Source organism: Mizuhopecten yessoensis, unplaced genomic scaffold (assembly GCF_002113885.1).
Source record: "Mizuhopecten yessoensis strain PY_sf001 unplaced genomic scaffold, ASM211388v2 scaffold7515, whole genome shotgun sequence".
Lineage (NCBI taxonomy): Eukaryota > Metazoa > Mollusca > Bivalvia > Pectinida > Pectinidae > Mizuhopecten > Mizuhopecten yessoensis.
In genome coordinates this window covers 59,742-77,919 of record NW_018407086.1, presented here as the reverse complement: position 1 = coordinate 77,919, position 18,178 = coordinate 59,742, and the positions used below count along the sequence as shown (strand labels likewise).

Here is an 18,178-nt window from a genome sequence, read left to right as displayed (position 1 = left end):
CCTGACACCCACACACAATATATATATGTATATGTATAGCCACCCCCTGACACACACACATAATATATATTTATATGTATTATCATCGCCTGACACACACACACATAGTATATATTTATATGTATAACCACCATTTGACACACACACACATACTATATATTTATATGTATAACCACCCCCTATCACACACACACCTAATCTATTGTATACGTTTATATGAATTACCAACTCCTAACACACACCTAATATATATTATATGAATTACCAACCCCTTACACACCCTATATATATATAAATATTTATATGTATAACCACCCCTGAAACACACCTTATGTGTATATTTATGTATAACCAACCCGTGACACACACAAACGTACTATATATTTATATGTATAACCACCGCTGACACACACCTTATGTATATATATATGTATAACCATCCCCTGACACACACACACACATACTATATATTTATATGTAATACCATCGCCTGACACACACACATACTATGTATTTATATGTATAACCACCCCCTAATACACACGCACCAAATCTATTGTATATATTTATATGAATTACCATCTTCTGACACACACCTGATATATTTATATGAATTACCAACTCTTAATACACACCTAATATATATTATATGAATTACCAACCCCTTACGCACCCTATATATATATATTTATATGTATAACCACCCCTGACACACACCTAATATATTTATGTGTATCATCATTCCCTGACACTAACAACTAATTTTTATTTACATGTATTACCATCCCCTGACACACACATTATATATATTTATATGTATTACCATCCCCTGACATACACACATAATATATATTTATATGAATTACCATCTCCTGACACACACCTAATATATTTATATGTATTACCATCCCCTGACACACACACACATACAATATATATATATGTATAACCACCCCCTGACACACACACATAATTTATATTTATATGTATAACCAACCCCTGACACACACATAATATATATGTATATGTATTACCACCCCCTGACACACACACACATATTATATATTTCTATGTATAACCACCCCCTGACACACTCATCATATATGTATATGTATAACCACCCCCTCACACACACATCATATATTTATATATATAACCACCCCCTGACACACACTCATAATTTATATTTATATGTATAACCAACCCACGACCCACACATCATATATGTATATGTATTACCATCCCCTGACATACACACATAATATATATTTATATGAATTACCATCTCCTGACACACACCTACTATATTTATATGTATTACCATCCCCTGACACACACATTATATATATTTATATGTATAACCACTCCCTGAAACACACACATTATATATATTTATATGTATAACCATCCCCTGACACACACACATACACACACACACACACACACACATTGTAAATGTATATGTATATCCACCCCCTCACACACACACACACACACACACTGTATATATATATATATACACCCCCCCCCACACACACACACACACACACTATATATATATATATATAAAACCACCCCCACACACACACACACACACACACTGTATATATATATATATAAACCCCCCCTCACACACACACACACACACACACTATATATATATATATATAAAACCACCCCCACACACACACAACATATATATATATATATAACCCCCCCCTGACACACACACACACACATCATATATGTATATGTATACCCACCCCCTGACACACACACATATTATATATTTATATATTTAACCACCCCCTGACACACACACATAATATATATTTATATGTATAACCTCCCCCTGACACACACACACACACACACACATTGTAAATGTATATGTATATCCACCCCCTGACACACACACACATATTATATATTTATATATTTAACCACCCCCTGACACACACACATATTATATATTTATATATTTAACCACCCCCTGACACACACACAAATTAAATATATTTATATGTATAACCACCCCCTGACACACACATCATATATGTATATGTATAACCAGCCCCTGACACACACATCATATATTTATATGTGTAACCACCCCCTGACACACACACATATTATATATTTATATGTATAACCACCCCCTGACACACACACATATACAATATATTTATATGTATAACCACCCCCTGACACACACACACATATTATATTTTTATATGTATAAACACCCCCTGACACACACACTTAATATATATATTGATATGTATTACCAACCCCTGACACACACATCATATATGTGTATGTATAACCACCCCCTGACACACACATAATATATGTATATGTATTACCGTCCTCTTATACACACCAAATGGCCTTAGTTTCATGTATAAGCATGATGGCATATCTCTAAGGTATACATGCACAAACAAAAAACTTATTTGTGATCACGGTGGCCGACAAGTGCAGGTAAAAACGTATAGTAAAATATAAATTTGCCTGGCAGTTTTTCTGGAGAAAAGCATGTCCGGCATAAAGGTATCGTGACGTTATATAAATCTGCCCGGCATTTGTTTCGGTAAGCATAGAAATGCAATCCTTTGAAACTGAATTGAACACGAAATCTGATTACAAAATTAATGATTTTACCTGTCCGCGATCTGTGTTAACAGAAGCGGACAGTATTATACTTCACATGTGAAACAAATTCTAGCAATATAACTTAATGTGTAAGTATATATTATGTATTTCAATTCCTAAACAGTCATCATTTAAATAATATAGAGATATATTAAGCCTTGATGCGTTCCTGCCGGACATTTGTTTCACCAAGATATGTTTGTGCCGGCCCATATCAGCCTTCCAAGGTGATGGCCACCCGAAGGCAAAGATTGGCACTCCTCCTGTGTCACAAGCTGAACATTTTGATTTCTTACCGTTTAAATATTCTATTTCTTGTGACGTAAACTCCGGCAGTCTGCTGTTATTCAGATTCTGTTCTTCACTTTTGTTCCCGATCTGCCATTTCATAACAGCTGGATAATCGCCATTAATTATGATAGGATGACCGAACCAGCCCAGGTAGAAGTGGAGAGCGCGCTCTGAGGCGATTAGGTCCGCTTCCCTTTCTCTCGACTTGGGGACGGTCCAGTGGCAGTTCCATGTTATTCCTACACTGCCTGGAAATACAATACGGTAATGGAAACGTAAACTCGGTTTTCTTTGTTATAAACGTAAACGATGTTGTTCAACAGAGAGGTAGCAGTATACAGCTGAGGGTTGTGGTCATGGGTGATATTTTTGTTAAATGGCTAACCCATGTATAATGATATGTAAAAAATATATAAAAATAAAACTGTACTAAAATTGGTATAAGCATGATGAAGTGGGCTATGTGAGCTTCACATTTGTAAAAAAAAGAGAAGATTTTTTTGGTTCGAGAATAAAATTTTGGCCATAATCCTAAAGGGTGCCTACACATGTAAAGCTAACTTTACAGGAGGTAAAATTTTGACAACAACACACGACGAAAATTTACAAAATATCAAGTTTTACAACTTTACTGGGACCCAAATAATTCTGCAACCAGGTAGGTAATCTATAATTTCAGACAGAACTTAGGAAAAAAAACTATTTGCAGGGGTAAAATTTTGGGTCAAAATTAGCAATTTTTGGCATTTTTTGGTAATTTTTGATGTGGTTACCATGGTTTTCACACAAGTGAAATACATAGAAAAAAGAGGTTTATACACTTCTCAGTACTTTATATGTATTGTAAATGTAATGCAGTTTACAAATATATATACATGTATACATGTGTTGTGTAGGGTAAATCCGCTGTGATTACATTTCCTCAACATGTGCTTTGTTTATCAGAGTCGGGCCATTTCTACTGTACACTGCTACCAGAGTGCCTGTTGACCTAAGGTAAAACAGACCCCGCTAGGAAAACAGATCGACTTGTACAGGTGTTAATAAAACTAGTTTTTCATAATATCTGCATGTATATAGTTTTGTTCCCGATCTGACATTTCAACATATGTATCACCATATGGTAACTACTACTTTGTTCCCTAAAAAAGCTGATTCAAAATTTAAAAAAAAAGGTCTATGACTTGGCATCTGGGTAAAATGAAAGTAGAAGTAATGTATTTTAATAATTGAAAACAGTAAAATGTTTAAACAAGGAATGTGAGTGGAAGCGTTGTAACTGAATGTGTGCCAATAAGTTGTATTGATCAGGCACATAACAACAATCATTCATGGTGAAAACACAATTTAGGAGTTCTGAATTTCTTCAGAAAACATTCGGCCATTATGTTAATAGAAATTTAATAATAATTAATAATAGTTTAAGGTTCTTATATACCGCTTTATCACAACCTAGTTTGTAGGTCGTCTCAAAGCGGTTTACAAATTATTGTCCGTGGTTATTGGGCCTTTGTAACTAGCCAATATCTTTTTCAACTCCCTGGGGAGCATACAGCCGGTGCTGCCATTTCGGCGCTCACAGCTAGCATTCTACAGTCTAACACTGCCCAACCACGTACTCGTTTACAGCTAAGTAGACTGGAACAAGCGGAGTAACGTTTCTTGCTCAAAGATATAACACAGTGCCGTGCCGTCACTCGAACCCGCAACCCTTCGGTCACGAGCCCGGCGTCCTACCACTAGACTACCGTGCCTCCTAACAGTAGTAAACAATGTGGCGTGAAATAAAAGCATTGTGAATGTGGATTCGTAGCAGAACAGTTAATTAAGCATTGAACTGTTTTTGTATGGTATTTATGATCTATTTGAATGACACATCTTTGCAAGCAAAAAAACATAATGAGCGCTAGCGCATTATGAGTTGTTTGCTTGCAAAGCTGTGTCATTCAAATAGATCACAAATACCATACAAAACAGTTCAATACTTATATTTACGTTTTCTCTTCCTCATATTTCTTTTTTTAACTTATAATTTATATTTAAAATTTAAAATGCCCGCCTTATCGACAGTCCAGACAATTTCGTTCAATAATTTGAACAGCGTATTGTCGCGTGCTGATTGGCAAACAAAGTAATACTTTGAAATTTTAACAAACACTTCAATGTTATTCCACAATTCAGTATCAATACAATTGGGTATGATATGTCTATAGGGTGATTTAAGTTTATCAATAGAACTCTGAGCTGAAAGTTAGATTTGAAATTGTTTCGATTTTTCCCCGGAACAAATTTCGCGCATTGATAAATACAGTGAACACCGTGAATCCGACCTTGACCTCCACGAGGGAGTTATTGTTGGAAGTTAATTCGAAAGTTTCTCTTTGCTCATTTTGTGAAGAATCCAGACGTGAATTTATTTGTTGATTGTATGGGAATCTGACTACAGTCGGTAGATTCTATAACAGACTCGTTATTTGACACTGGGGAAACCGTGGCTGCGAGACGCGTGAAACTGATATCGTTTGAAGTGAGTGATCTTGCGACGGAGCACAGGGGTTTGTTACAAATGTCTGAAATGTTTAAGTGTGCTGTGACTCATATCAGTAGGTCTGTAACATATGTGTCAGTAGGTCTATAGAATATGTGTATTTCAGACATTTGTAACGAACCCCTGTTGATCAGTGCAGTGTAACAGACGATATTTCTGATAAATTACATGAGTGTTAAACTTGTTTCCATTACCGGCATTGGTGATTTCATCCAATGTGCATTTTGTACGATATTGCAGACCTTGGTCTTATTTTTGTTGTAATAAAAGTATTTTTTATTTACTTTATTCTTTTGTTCATAAATTTACAATGACATTGTCAAGTCTCACAATGCCCAGCGACATTTTAGCAGCCGTCATGTTTATTTACATTGGATATTGTAGTTCCGGTCAGTGTTGTTTTAACACGCTAAGAATTGTGTCTCGTGCTGGATGGTAATTAAAGTCCCATCAACGACACAGCTTTCAAAGAGGCTATATAGTGACAATGCCATGCAAATGTAAATATATTGTTATAACTGTAAACATACAAACCCGTCTAGCAGGACAACGTAGATAAGGGAGTAATAACGGCATTGAAAACATAATTGTTATGGTAGTTATATATTGGAACGTAGTCTTTATAAGACTGTTGTTTTTACGAACAGGTGATCTTGATAATTAAATTGCTATCAAAAACAAATATATGGTTGTTACTGGCAATTGGTCTCTATACACAGGTACACAGATATAGAACACATTATTAAAAGATGTACATTATGATCAAAATTTTGTGAAATGAAAGTCGAAATTTAAATACAAGGGGAATTCCGATTTCAGTTTATATACATACCGTTTTGGACCTGACTAAACTCATTTTGATAGACTCTGTATGCCTTCCCGTGTGCCCGGATGAGATTATGGGCAGCGATGTACACGCCGTCCCCGGGGCTTACAATTCCCGGGGCCATGGTTCCGTAGCCGTAGCCTTTGACTGCCACGACCCATGGCTCATTCAGGGTGATCCAAGTCTTTACCTGTTATAAATCACAGATAATAATGGTATTCATGTAATTGGTTTTTTTCAAAGGCAATACACATATAAACTGTATTACAAAACGGCATTGAAAGAGCGTATCCGATATATGTTTTCGTAATAAATGATAGTCATATTGTCTAGTATTAACTATTGTCACCCTTCTAATTTATAACACTCTTTCTGATTGGATTTCTTGCCGTTTTTTATTTTATTTCTATAGACCCCGCTCTGCCGGGGTTTATAAAAGCACGTGCGAGGGGAGATCACTCAAACTAAAATCTCTCTTCATAACAACAAAGATGGCGTCCGACACACACACACAAGCGTGCGATGTGTGCCAATTCTTCTCGGGATGAAATAGCCTACTTAATTGACAGCAAATTCAACAAAACAGGCAATGTGGGGGCCTCTATGGTGCTTATTACAAAGATGATAGTGTTTTTTCCGAAATATTGCCGAAAAGATGTCCAGTAGGGGCTATTTTGGTAGCAGTCAAGTACAACTCTTAACTCACAAAGTGACTTATAACTTTGCAGAAAAAAGTAATAAAAGATTGTCAGGGTGAAAAATTCGTTATTTAAGGGTTAGGAGGGGTCTACTGGCTCATAGACCCCTTTGTTTTTTATAGACCACTCGCCTTCGGCTCGGGGTCTATAAAAAACAAACGGAGCCTATGAGCCCGTAGACTCCTCCTAACCCAGAGATACAGTAACTAATAATATCTGAAAACAGTTCATTACACATATGTAAATGTTCTGACTTGGAATTATATTAAAACATGTAAAATAGTCCCTATTTAAATTTTCAAAAAGTACCAAATATTCTGATTTCATTTACTCTGTCTCCAAAGTTTCCGAAGGCAAGTCATGGACTGTGAATAGTTTGTCCTGCTTCTCCATCTAATAGCAGGTGAAGTGTATAGTATCGGTATAATGGGAAACATAATTGCATAATAATGTGAACATAAAAAGTGCTCTAACGAACCAATTTTTCAACGGCAATTGAAAAATTAAAACCATTTAAAAATGTAATGTTCTATAGTTCGTCAATATAAAGTACAATAATGTGTATTACCCTGTCCCCGAATGTCTGGAAGGCAAGTCTGGTGTAGTCGGCAAAGACGTCAGCTATTGAGGCGTTGAGCCAGCCGCCACCTCTGTCCTGTAGAGCCTGAGGTAGGTCCCAGTGGTACAGTGTGACCATGGGTGTGATCCCAGCGTCCAACAGGGCGTCTATCAGCTGGTTGTAATAATCCACCCCTGCCTGGTTTACATAGCGTGTCGTGCCGTCCGGTAATATCCGGGGCCATGACAAGGAGAACCGATAGTGTGTCACCTGTGTAGCATGAACAAAATGTTGTAAAATGTTGATCTACAACGGCACTGCATGAGATAAATTTAATACAGAAATCACGTGAATACCATTTCATCACATTCTTTAATATCACATCTCGGTTGAAAATAATGCGTCCATTTTTCCTGTTGAAATTATCTGTCATAATTGAACATTAATATGAAATTCTTAAACACGATCACCTTAAAAGTATCTTAATTGTTTCTGTTTGCCATATTATTTGTAAATGTCCTTAAAATAAAGGTTATTAAGGTAAAGCTTAGTATAAAGGTCTGCCTTGAATTTGTTAACCGTCCTACACGCTAATTCCTCATACTTGGATTTAGATAAAAACTGAATATTTTGTTCCTTATAAAATTAATTATATAAGGTGTCATTCTCGTCCGTTGTCATTGTAAGCTAGCTCTACTAGTGGAGGATTTTGTACTTGAGATTTCTGTTTTCTGAATTTAAAATTCCTCCTATAACATTTGCCTTGAACAGGTTTGCAAAAAGGTCATCGAAGATAATTATAGAGAAGAAACATATACCTTAATATCCTTGAGAAGCTGGACGTCGTCCATGTATTTGTGATAACTGTTACACGCCACATCGCCCGTGTCATTATTGTCCACGTGACCTTGATGAGAAAACGTGTCCCAGATACTCGGTCCTTTACCTGCAAGATTTGTCATAAAATGCAAGAGAGAATGGATGGGGAAAGGGCGTCTTATACACGTTCCCTCTGAAAAAAGGTAATATTTGTCAAAATGTGTATCCCTTCTAGCATTAAATCCTTGATCCGACTCTGGTTATATACTTGCCAGTTTTAATTTTCTACATTTTAACCACAAAAACAAAGGCAACTTTTCAAAATACAAGTTGTAGCTATAGTAAACTAGAAAAATTGTGAAAACTGGCAGACACTTTCTGTATGAGACTCTATGATATTTGAGAAAACTAATATCCCATCATAGTTTACAGAACAAGGCCACTGCCTGACTGTTTACTGTTACATTTCAGTATCAAACTAGCACCATGTACATCAACATTAGACAAGGCAATTTTTATATAACAGAATATGACAAAAGCTATATGTGGTTGTGGACATAAGTAATCGGAGGGGCATAATGTATATTTTGTGTTATATTTTCCTCGAATGGTAGGAGCAGAGGTATACAACCTTTGATATGCTTTTACAAGAGTAGCGCACAGTGAGACAGAACAGTATACACGTACACCTATTACAGTGAGACAGAACAGTATACACGTACACCTATTACAGTGAGACAGAACAGTATACACGTACACCTATTACAGTGAGACAGAACAGTATACACGTACACCTATTACAGTGAGACAGAACAGTATACACGTACACCTATTACAGTGAGACAGAACAGTATACACGTACACCTATTACAGTGAGACAGAACAGTATACACGTACACCTATTACAGTGAGACAGAACAGTATACACGTACACCTATTACAGTGAGACAGAACAGTATACACGTACACCTATTACAGTGAGACAGAACAGTATACACGTACACCTATTACAGTGAGACAGAACAGTATACACGTACACCTATTACAGTGAGACAGAACAGTATACACGTACACCTATTACAGTGAGACAGAACAGTATACACGTACACCTATTACAGTGAGACAGAACAGTATACACGTACACCTATTACAGTGAGACAGAACAGTATACACGTACACCTATTACAGTGAGACAGAACAGTATACACGTACACCTATTACAGTGAGACAGAACAGTATACACGTACACCTATTACAGTGAGACAGAACAGTATACACGTACACCTATTACAGTGAGACAGAACAGTATACACGTACACCTATTACAGTGAGACAGAACAGTATACACGTACACCTATTACAGTGAGACAGAACAGTATACACGTACACCTATTACAGTGAGACAGAACAGTATACACGTACACCTATTACAGTGAGACAGAACAGTATACACGTACACCTATTACAGTGAGACAGAACAGTATACACGTACACCTATTACAGTGAGACAGAACAGTATACACGTACACCTATTACAGTGAGACAGAACAGTATACACGTACACCTATTACAGTGAGACAGAACAGTATACACGTACACCTATTACAGTGAGACAGAACAGTATACACGTACACCTATTACAGTGAGACAGAACAGTATACACGTACACCTATTACAGTGAGACAGAACAGTATACACGTACACCTATTACAGTGAGACAGAACAGTATACACGTACACCTATTACAGTGAGACAGAACAGTATACACGTACACCTATTACAGTGAGACAGAACAGTATACACGTACACCTATTACAGTGAGACAGAACAGTATACACGTACACCTATTACAGTGAGACAGAACAGTATACACGTACACCTATTACAGTGAGACAGAACAGTATACACGTACACCTATTACAGTGAGACAAAACAGTATACACGTACACCTATTACAGTGAGACAGAACAGTATACACGTACACCTTTTATACTAAGACAGAACAGTATACACGTACACCTTTTACATTGAATGTACGCCCATCACAAAACATGCCCATCACATGACATTTACGCCTATCACATGACATTTACGCCTATCATATGGCACATACGCCCATTGCATGACATATACGCTCATTGCATGACATGTACGCCTATCACATGCCATATACGCCCATTGCATACGCCCTAACATGACATGTACGCCTATCACATGGCATATACGCCTGTTGCATGACATGTACGCCCATCACACATAATATATGCGCCCATTATATGAGATATGCGCCCATAACATGACATGTACACCCATAACATTGAGTGTACGTCCATCACATAACATGCCCATAACATGACATTTACGCCTATCACATGACATTTAAGCCTATCACATGGCATATACGCCCATTGCATGACATATACGCCAATTACATCACATGTACGCTCATAATATGATATGTACTCCCGTTGGATGACATGTACGCCCATCACATGACATGTACGCTCATTACATGACATGTACGCCTATCACATGACATATACGCACATTGCATACGTCCATTACATGACATGTACGCCTATCGCATTACATATACGCCTGTTGCATGACATGTACGCCCATCACACATAATATATGCGCTCATTATATGAGATATACGCCCATAACATGACATGTACACCCATTACATTGAGTGTACGCCCATCACATAACATGCCCATCACATGACATTTACCGCTATCACATGACATTTAAGCCTATCACATGGCATATACGCCCATTGCATGACATATACGCCAATTACATCACATGTACGCCCATAATATGATATGTACTCCCGTTAGATGACATGTACGCCCATCACATGACATGTACGCTCATTAAATGACATGTACGCCTATCACATGACATATACGCACATTGCATACGTCCATTACATGACATGTACGCCTATCACATGACATATACGCCTGTTGCATGATATGTACGCCCATCACATGACATATACGCCCATTACATGACATATACGCCTATCACATGACATATACGCCCATTACATGACATAACTATACGCCCATCTTATGACATGTACATTACCCAACAAGAACAGTACATGATATTGTTGCACATTGAATTTTACCATGTAACAAAATGTATAAAAAATATTTAAGTGTTACAAGGAAAAAAACATTTATATACTACTGAGGAACGTTGAATTATCTGCTTGGCGTGTTGAAAATGAATGAGACAAGGAGGTTTTATTTCACCTTAAAAACAATTATATGGTAATTGTCTTCTTTTCCCCGTATTCCGAAATAATTTAAAAACGAAAGAATTCTGAGAGGTGCGAGAACCATTTCATTATGCAACCTCTTTTTACCCAGGAATGGCACGTGTGCTAAATGTATATGAAACAAGGAGGTATGATGGAACTAACTTAGACTATAACTCTCACCATTATTGGGCGTCAGACAGAATGACAGTAAGCGAAACTTCGCGCTTATCCACGTCATAGAATATAAATAATTTAGTAAACGTAAGTGAACAAGAATTCCACGGAAGTGGATGTGTCGCCTGCGCAGGAAGCTGGGATATTACGAAGAAATAGATACACTTTTCATTTCAAGAAATAATGTTAAAAGTAAGCAATAATCATAGATTATGTTTTTGGATGGCATTATTTTGTTATATAATCTGTTATTCTGGAAAGAATACTCTGAGTTTTAAGGAACTTGCTATGGATACTCATTGTCTCAATTCCAAGTTTAATTTGTATGATTTGTCGGATGGTTTCCCATAAATAAATGAATAAACTTGTGGATTATGATGTTAAACAGCTAGTGTTGTCAATAACATTTGGAGTAAGACGTCATTTCAGAGGTATACACGGTGGGTCAAGTGGTAGATCGAAGCCGTCCAGTATACAGTTTTAGTGAAGTTTCTATTTATAATAAAAGTTCCCTTGACCTTTGACCTTCGAACCTGAAAAGCAATCCCAAGCAAGCACTTTTGGTAAGAAAGCACTGCATGAAGTTTGAGTTTGATCGGCCCAAGGAAACTAAAGTTATCGCACTAAAACAAATTTTCTATTTATAGTAACAGTGACCTTGACCTTTGACCTTCGGACCTGAAAAGCAATCCCAAGCAAGCACTTTTGGTAAGGAAGCGCTGCATGAAGTTTGAGTTTGATCGGCCCAAGGAAACTCAAGTTATCGCACGAAAACCTCTGTTCGGACGACGACGCCGACGACGCCGCCGACGCCGACAAAGCAATACCTTTGTGTCACCAGCTTTTCGCAGGCGACACAAAAAGCAAATGAGTTATGATGCTAACAAATTATTGCTGACAGCCAGCCAGCCAGATAACGCTTTACAATAATCATATTACAGGCGTACATTAAATGAAAATAAAACAAAATATTCATAATGAAAATAGCGTGGAAAAGATTTTTATATGTATCACTACAGATCAATTGAATGTAAAATCAGAGATATTTCCAAGGTTCATTTTGATTTTCTTTTGTTTGCTGTTAGAAAGTGGAATCAACATGATATATATATTATATTCTAATCTTCATATTTTACCATTTGCTTTCCAGCCGCCCTCGATCTGGTAAGATGCGGTTGCTGCGCTCCAGGCAAAACCTTCTGGAAATGTACCGTACATGAATTCCTTTTCCTGTATCAGTAGTCCGCGTCCTGACAGAGTGGGCGGAGTAAATCCATTATTTTCGATGAGTTGTCGATAGTATTTTGCCGAGTCTTTAGGTATCCGGTCTCGCGCTGGGTCAGTGAAGTCGACGTAGTGGAGACCAAATCTCTCCGAGTATCCCATAGACCACTCAAAATTATCCATCAGGGACCACGCAGTGTACCCACGTACGTCCACGTGGTCTAGGCGAATAGCTGCAGCGAGATGATATACACTTTATTGTATAATAAGCAAAAAGTCTGCTAGCAATCAGTATGTTCTTTAGGAAAACTATTAAAAATAAACAATTTGTACCTAACTTAATAAATCCTACCTAATCCTAATTTTGAGTATCCCAAACCTAACATTTTCGTTACTCATGTTATATAATTGGGGTGTCGGATTAGATTAAACTACATGGAAAATTGAGTTCCGCTGGTTTTCAATTATCACCTTGATGGGGGAAAAAGTGACCCCGTAACATACATCGGTAGACAGTCTAATGAACACCTAACAACCCGTAACGACACATAGGCAGACAGTCTAATGAACACCTAACAACCCGTAACGACACATAGGCAGACAGTCTAATGAACATCTAACAACCCGTAACATACATCGGCAGACAGTCTAATGAACATCTAACAACCCGTAACGAAACATCGGCAGACAGTCTAATGAACATCTAACAACCCGTAACGACACATCGGCAGACAGTCTAATGAACATCTAACAACCCGTAACGACACATCGGCAGACAGTCTAATGAACATCTAACAACCCGTAACGACACATCGGCAGACAGTCTAATGAACATCTAACAACCCGTAACGACACATCGGCAGACAGTCTAATGAACATCTAACAACCCGTAACGACACATCGGCAGACAGTCTAATGAACATCTAACAACCCGTAACGACACATCGGCAGACAGTCTAATGAACATCTAACAACCCGTAACGACACATCGGCAGACAGTCTAATGAACATCTAACAACCCGTAACGACACATCGGCAGACAGTCTAATGAACATCTAACAACCCGTAACGACACATCGGCAGACAGTCTAATGAACATCTAACAACCCGTAACGACACATCGGCAGACAGTCTAATGAACATCTAACAACCCGTAACGACACATCGGCAGACAGTCTAATGAACATCTAACAACCCGTAACGACACATCGGCAGACAGTCTAATGAACATCTAACAACCCGTAACGACACATCGGCAGACAGTCTAATGAACATCTAACAACCCGTAACGACACATCGGCAGACAGTCTAATGAACATCTAACAACCCGTAACGACACATCGGCAGACAGTCTAATGAACATCTAACAACCCGTAACGACACATCGGCAGACAGTCTAATGAACATCTAACAACCCGTAACGACACATCGGCAGACAGTCTAATGAACATCTAACAACCCGTAACGACACATCGGCAGACAGTCTAATGAACATCTAACAACCCGTAACGACACATCGGCAGACAGTCTAATGAACATCTAACAACCCGTAACGACACATCGGCAGACAGTCTAATGAACATCTAACAACCCGTAACGACACATCGGCAGACAGTCTAATGAACATCTAACAACCCGTAACGACACATCGGCAGACAGTCTAATGAACATCTAACAACCCGTAACGACACATCGGCAGACAGTCTAATGAACATCTAACAACCCGTAACGACACATCGGCAGACAGTCTAATGAACATCTAACAACCCGTAACGACACATCGGCAGACAGTCTAATGAACATCTAACAACCCGTAACGACACATCGGCAGACAGTCTAATGAACATCTAACAACCCGTAACGACACATCGGCAGACAGTCTAATGAACATCTAACAACCCGTAACGACACATCGGCAGACAGTCTAATGAACATCTAACAACCCGTAACGACACATCGGCAGACAGTCTAATGAACATCTAACAACCCGTAACGACACATCGGCAGACAGTCTAATGAACATCTAACAACCCGTAACGACACATCGGCAGACAGTCTAATGAACATCTAACAACCCGTAACGACACATCGGCAGACAGTCTAATGAACATCTAACAACCCGTAACGACACATCGGCAGACAGTCTAATGAACATCTAACAACCCGTAACGACACATCGGCAGACAGTCTAATGAACATCTAACAACCCGTAACGACACATCGGCAGACAGTCTAATGAACATCTAACAACCCGTAACGACACATCGGCAGACAGTCTAATGAACATCTAACAACCCGTAACGACACATCGGCAGACAGTCTAATGAACATCTAACAACCCGTAACGACACATCGGCAGACAGTCTAATGAACATCTAACAACCCGTAACGACACATCGGCAGACAGTCTAATGAACATCTAACAACCCGTAACGACACATCGGCAGACAGTCTAATGAACATCTAACAACCCGTAACGACACATCGGCAGACAGTCTAATGAACATCTAACAACCCGTAACGACACATCGGCAGACAGTCTAATGAACATCTAACAACCCGTAACGACACATCGGCAGACAGTCTAATGAACATCTAACAACCCGTAACGACACATCGGCAGACAGTCTAATGAACATCTAACAACCCGTAACGACACATCGGCAGACAGTCTAATGAACATCTAACAACCCGTAACGACACATCGACGATTTCTTAAGGTAGAACTTTTCTTTACATTCGACTATTATAATGTATCCAAACAATTATTTTCTGTTATCTTTGACCTTTCACAGTTACACTGACTTAAATCTTTTTATTTAGTTTAGGTTATCGGGTGATAACTACAATGGAACTCGGGTAAATTGATTGAACGTTAAATATAAGGATCAACTTTCTATTTAGGCTAGGTTATCCGGTGATAACTACTTTTTCTTAAATCGCGTTCTTTTAACCGGACTATTTTCCGCGGAAGGATTACAAATGTTCAATTCAAGCACGATGTGTGATACGGTTACGCTTCGCGCCACGTTTCGCCGGAGTTTATTCATTGTTAGTTGATATTATGGTTGAAGGAGTAGCTTGTGAACGATGAATTTGTCAAATTATTGGACTGAAGACAAAACCGACGCATTTGAGATGAAAGTTTGTTTAGGACCCCCGTCAATGTCGGAATTACTTTGTGTGGAACGCGCGATTGTGCTAGATTCAAAGTCCCCACGAGGAACAATCGCCATGTTACCGTCACTCGCGTCAGCCTCGGGTGACCCAACAAAACAAGTTACGTATTTGCTAAATTTTATTACATGAGAAATGGTATCATTTTAAATTTTACATGTGGTTTTCATTCGGAGATTTATCATTTGTTTATAAATCTCGTGTCCCCGGTACTTCTGTTTACGACCGAAAATAGCAATGGAAACCCACGGGTTGTTAACGTACACACATGTACACGATGTATGTATCACTACGCGCACGAGGTATAACCGCACGAGAATGACTGTCATTATCGAGTGATAATGACAATGACCTCAACAAAGGTTATTGAGTCAGTTACATTTGAAACTGTAAATATATTACATTTGATGTAAATAGTATCACCCTGTGCTTTGGGGAAGGAAGCCTATAGTGGTCACATGGACACAACTTTCTCGACTGTACTATGTAGGTCAGCAGACGAAAATAAATCATGTATCCTTTTCAAACAATAACATAGTTGGTGGACGTTTTGGCGAAACATAGTGAGGGATTCGTCAAACTAGTAATCTTTACTGAGTGTGAAATACAAAATAGTAGAAAACCTGTATTTAAGCATAAATAGCTGTGGTACACAGACATGTACGGCATCCAGCGTTTAATGTTGGAGATAGTTGTTGCTGACTGGAAAATTTCAAAACGTGAACAAAGGGCAATAACAATATAAATAACTATCACAGCGATCTGTCTCACATACACACGTACGACTACACCTTCTGACGGTAAGCCCTGACAAGTTTTAGAGGAATTATATAGATTGTATGTACCGTAAAATGTCAAGTGAACATTGACATACATGGTAGAACAGTGTTAGAATGCACTGTTTTTGTATTTGTTTTTAATGCGGGGCATAGCAACTTTTATTGCTTAGACTCCAAAGTTGATCTAAAGCAAACCCTTGAGGCTAGAGAGTAATGACCTCAGGCAAGCACTGAAGGTGAACAAGGAATACTGGTATTTATTGTACAGAAACTAATTGGATATTTTAGTAAACTTTAACGATACATGTTTTATCTACAGAGCAAACTAAGAAAAATATTTTTGCAGAGAGACGTTGTATTTAGAATAAAACTTACCAACGAAACATGTAATACATTTTGCTCAAACTGATAAAATATTTATAGTAGTGTTGACTTTAAGGTTGTAACGATTGACCCGAGCATTCATAAAGTACTGAAAGACTAAGTCAATATTAATCCGCAGCCATGTTTGATTAGAGGGAATTAATTAATTGATTAAACATTTCAGCCCCGTTCGTATTTAAGCTTTAAGTTTTAAGTGGGCAGAGTTTTGATTTACAGTAATTTTCTTGTGGTGTTTTCAGATAGTGAAATCAGAATTATTACTGTTTGTTATTTACCACCAGTGAAGTGTGGAGATATATATAGGGCAGGGGGTATATTACTCTTCCCTCATTAAGAGAAGACTAAGCACAGATGGGTCTCTCAAAAATGTATGAATTTTTGCATCTATGCCAATGTTACCACCATCATGAGTCTTTATTGTGTCATTGGAGGTGTTTGTGGAGGTGTTTGTGGAGAATGGTACAGTTGGAACACACCATAAAAAAAGAAATTATTTTAGTAAGGTATTGGCAGCATGTCCACAGCATGAAGACCCTAGGATATTTATGGTTTGTGCTTAAAACTGTTGGGTCTAATGAGGTCAGGAATAGTGCAGATTCGGTGGCAAATTGGGCAAAATCTTGCAGGAGAAGTGATACTGTTAAAGAGCGGGATGAGGAAGTTCCTAAAACGTTAGGTGGTGTCCGCCAGTTTAATCAGTTTTCCCTTTTGGTGGGGGCCTCATCCTTTTGAACAAAGTGTCCCCTCTTTCCCCTCCAGGGCATTTCGAC

General features: G+C 38.2%; 1 protein-coding gene across 1 annotated transcript in view; it reads right to left on the bottom strand.

Annotated features, from left to right (window-relative positions):
- Positions 1 to 18,178, bottom strand: part of LOC110453818 (lactase-phlorizin hydrolase-like) — a gene marked incomplete at its 3' end in the record, with an annotated part of 105,186 nt that overhangs the window by 31,581 nt on the left and 55,427 nt on the right. The window contains exons 27-31 of the mRNA XM_021502987.1: positions 12,981 to 13,301; positions 8,396 to 8,523; positions 7,587 to 7,847; positions 6,327 to 6,510; positions 2,952 to 3,194 (exon numbers count right to left, since the gene is read on the bottom strand). Of these exons, the coding sequence (XP_021358662.1) occupies positions 2,952 to 3,194; positions 6,327 to 6,510; positions 7,587 to 7,847; positions 8,396 to 8,523; positions 12,981 to 13,301 (1,137 nt within the window). The remainder of the gene's footprint in view (positions 1 to 2,951; positions 3,195 to 6,326; positions 6,511 to 7,586; positions 7,848 to 8,395; positions 8,524 to 12,980; positions 13,302 to 18,178) is intronic.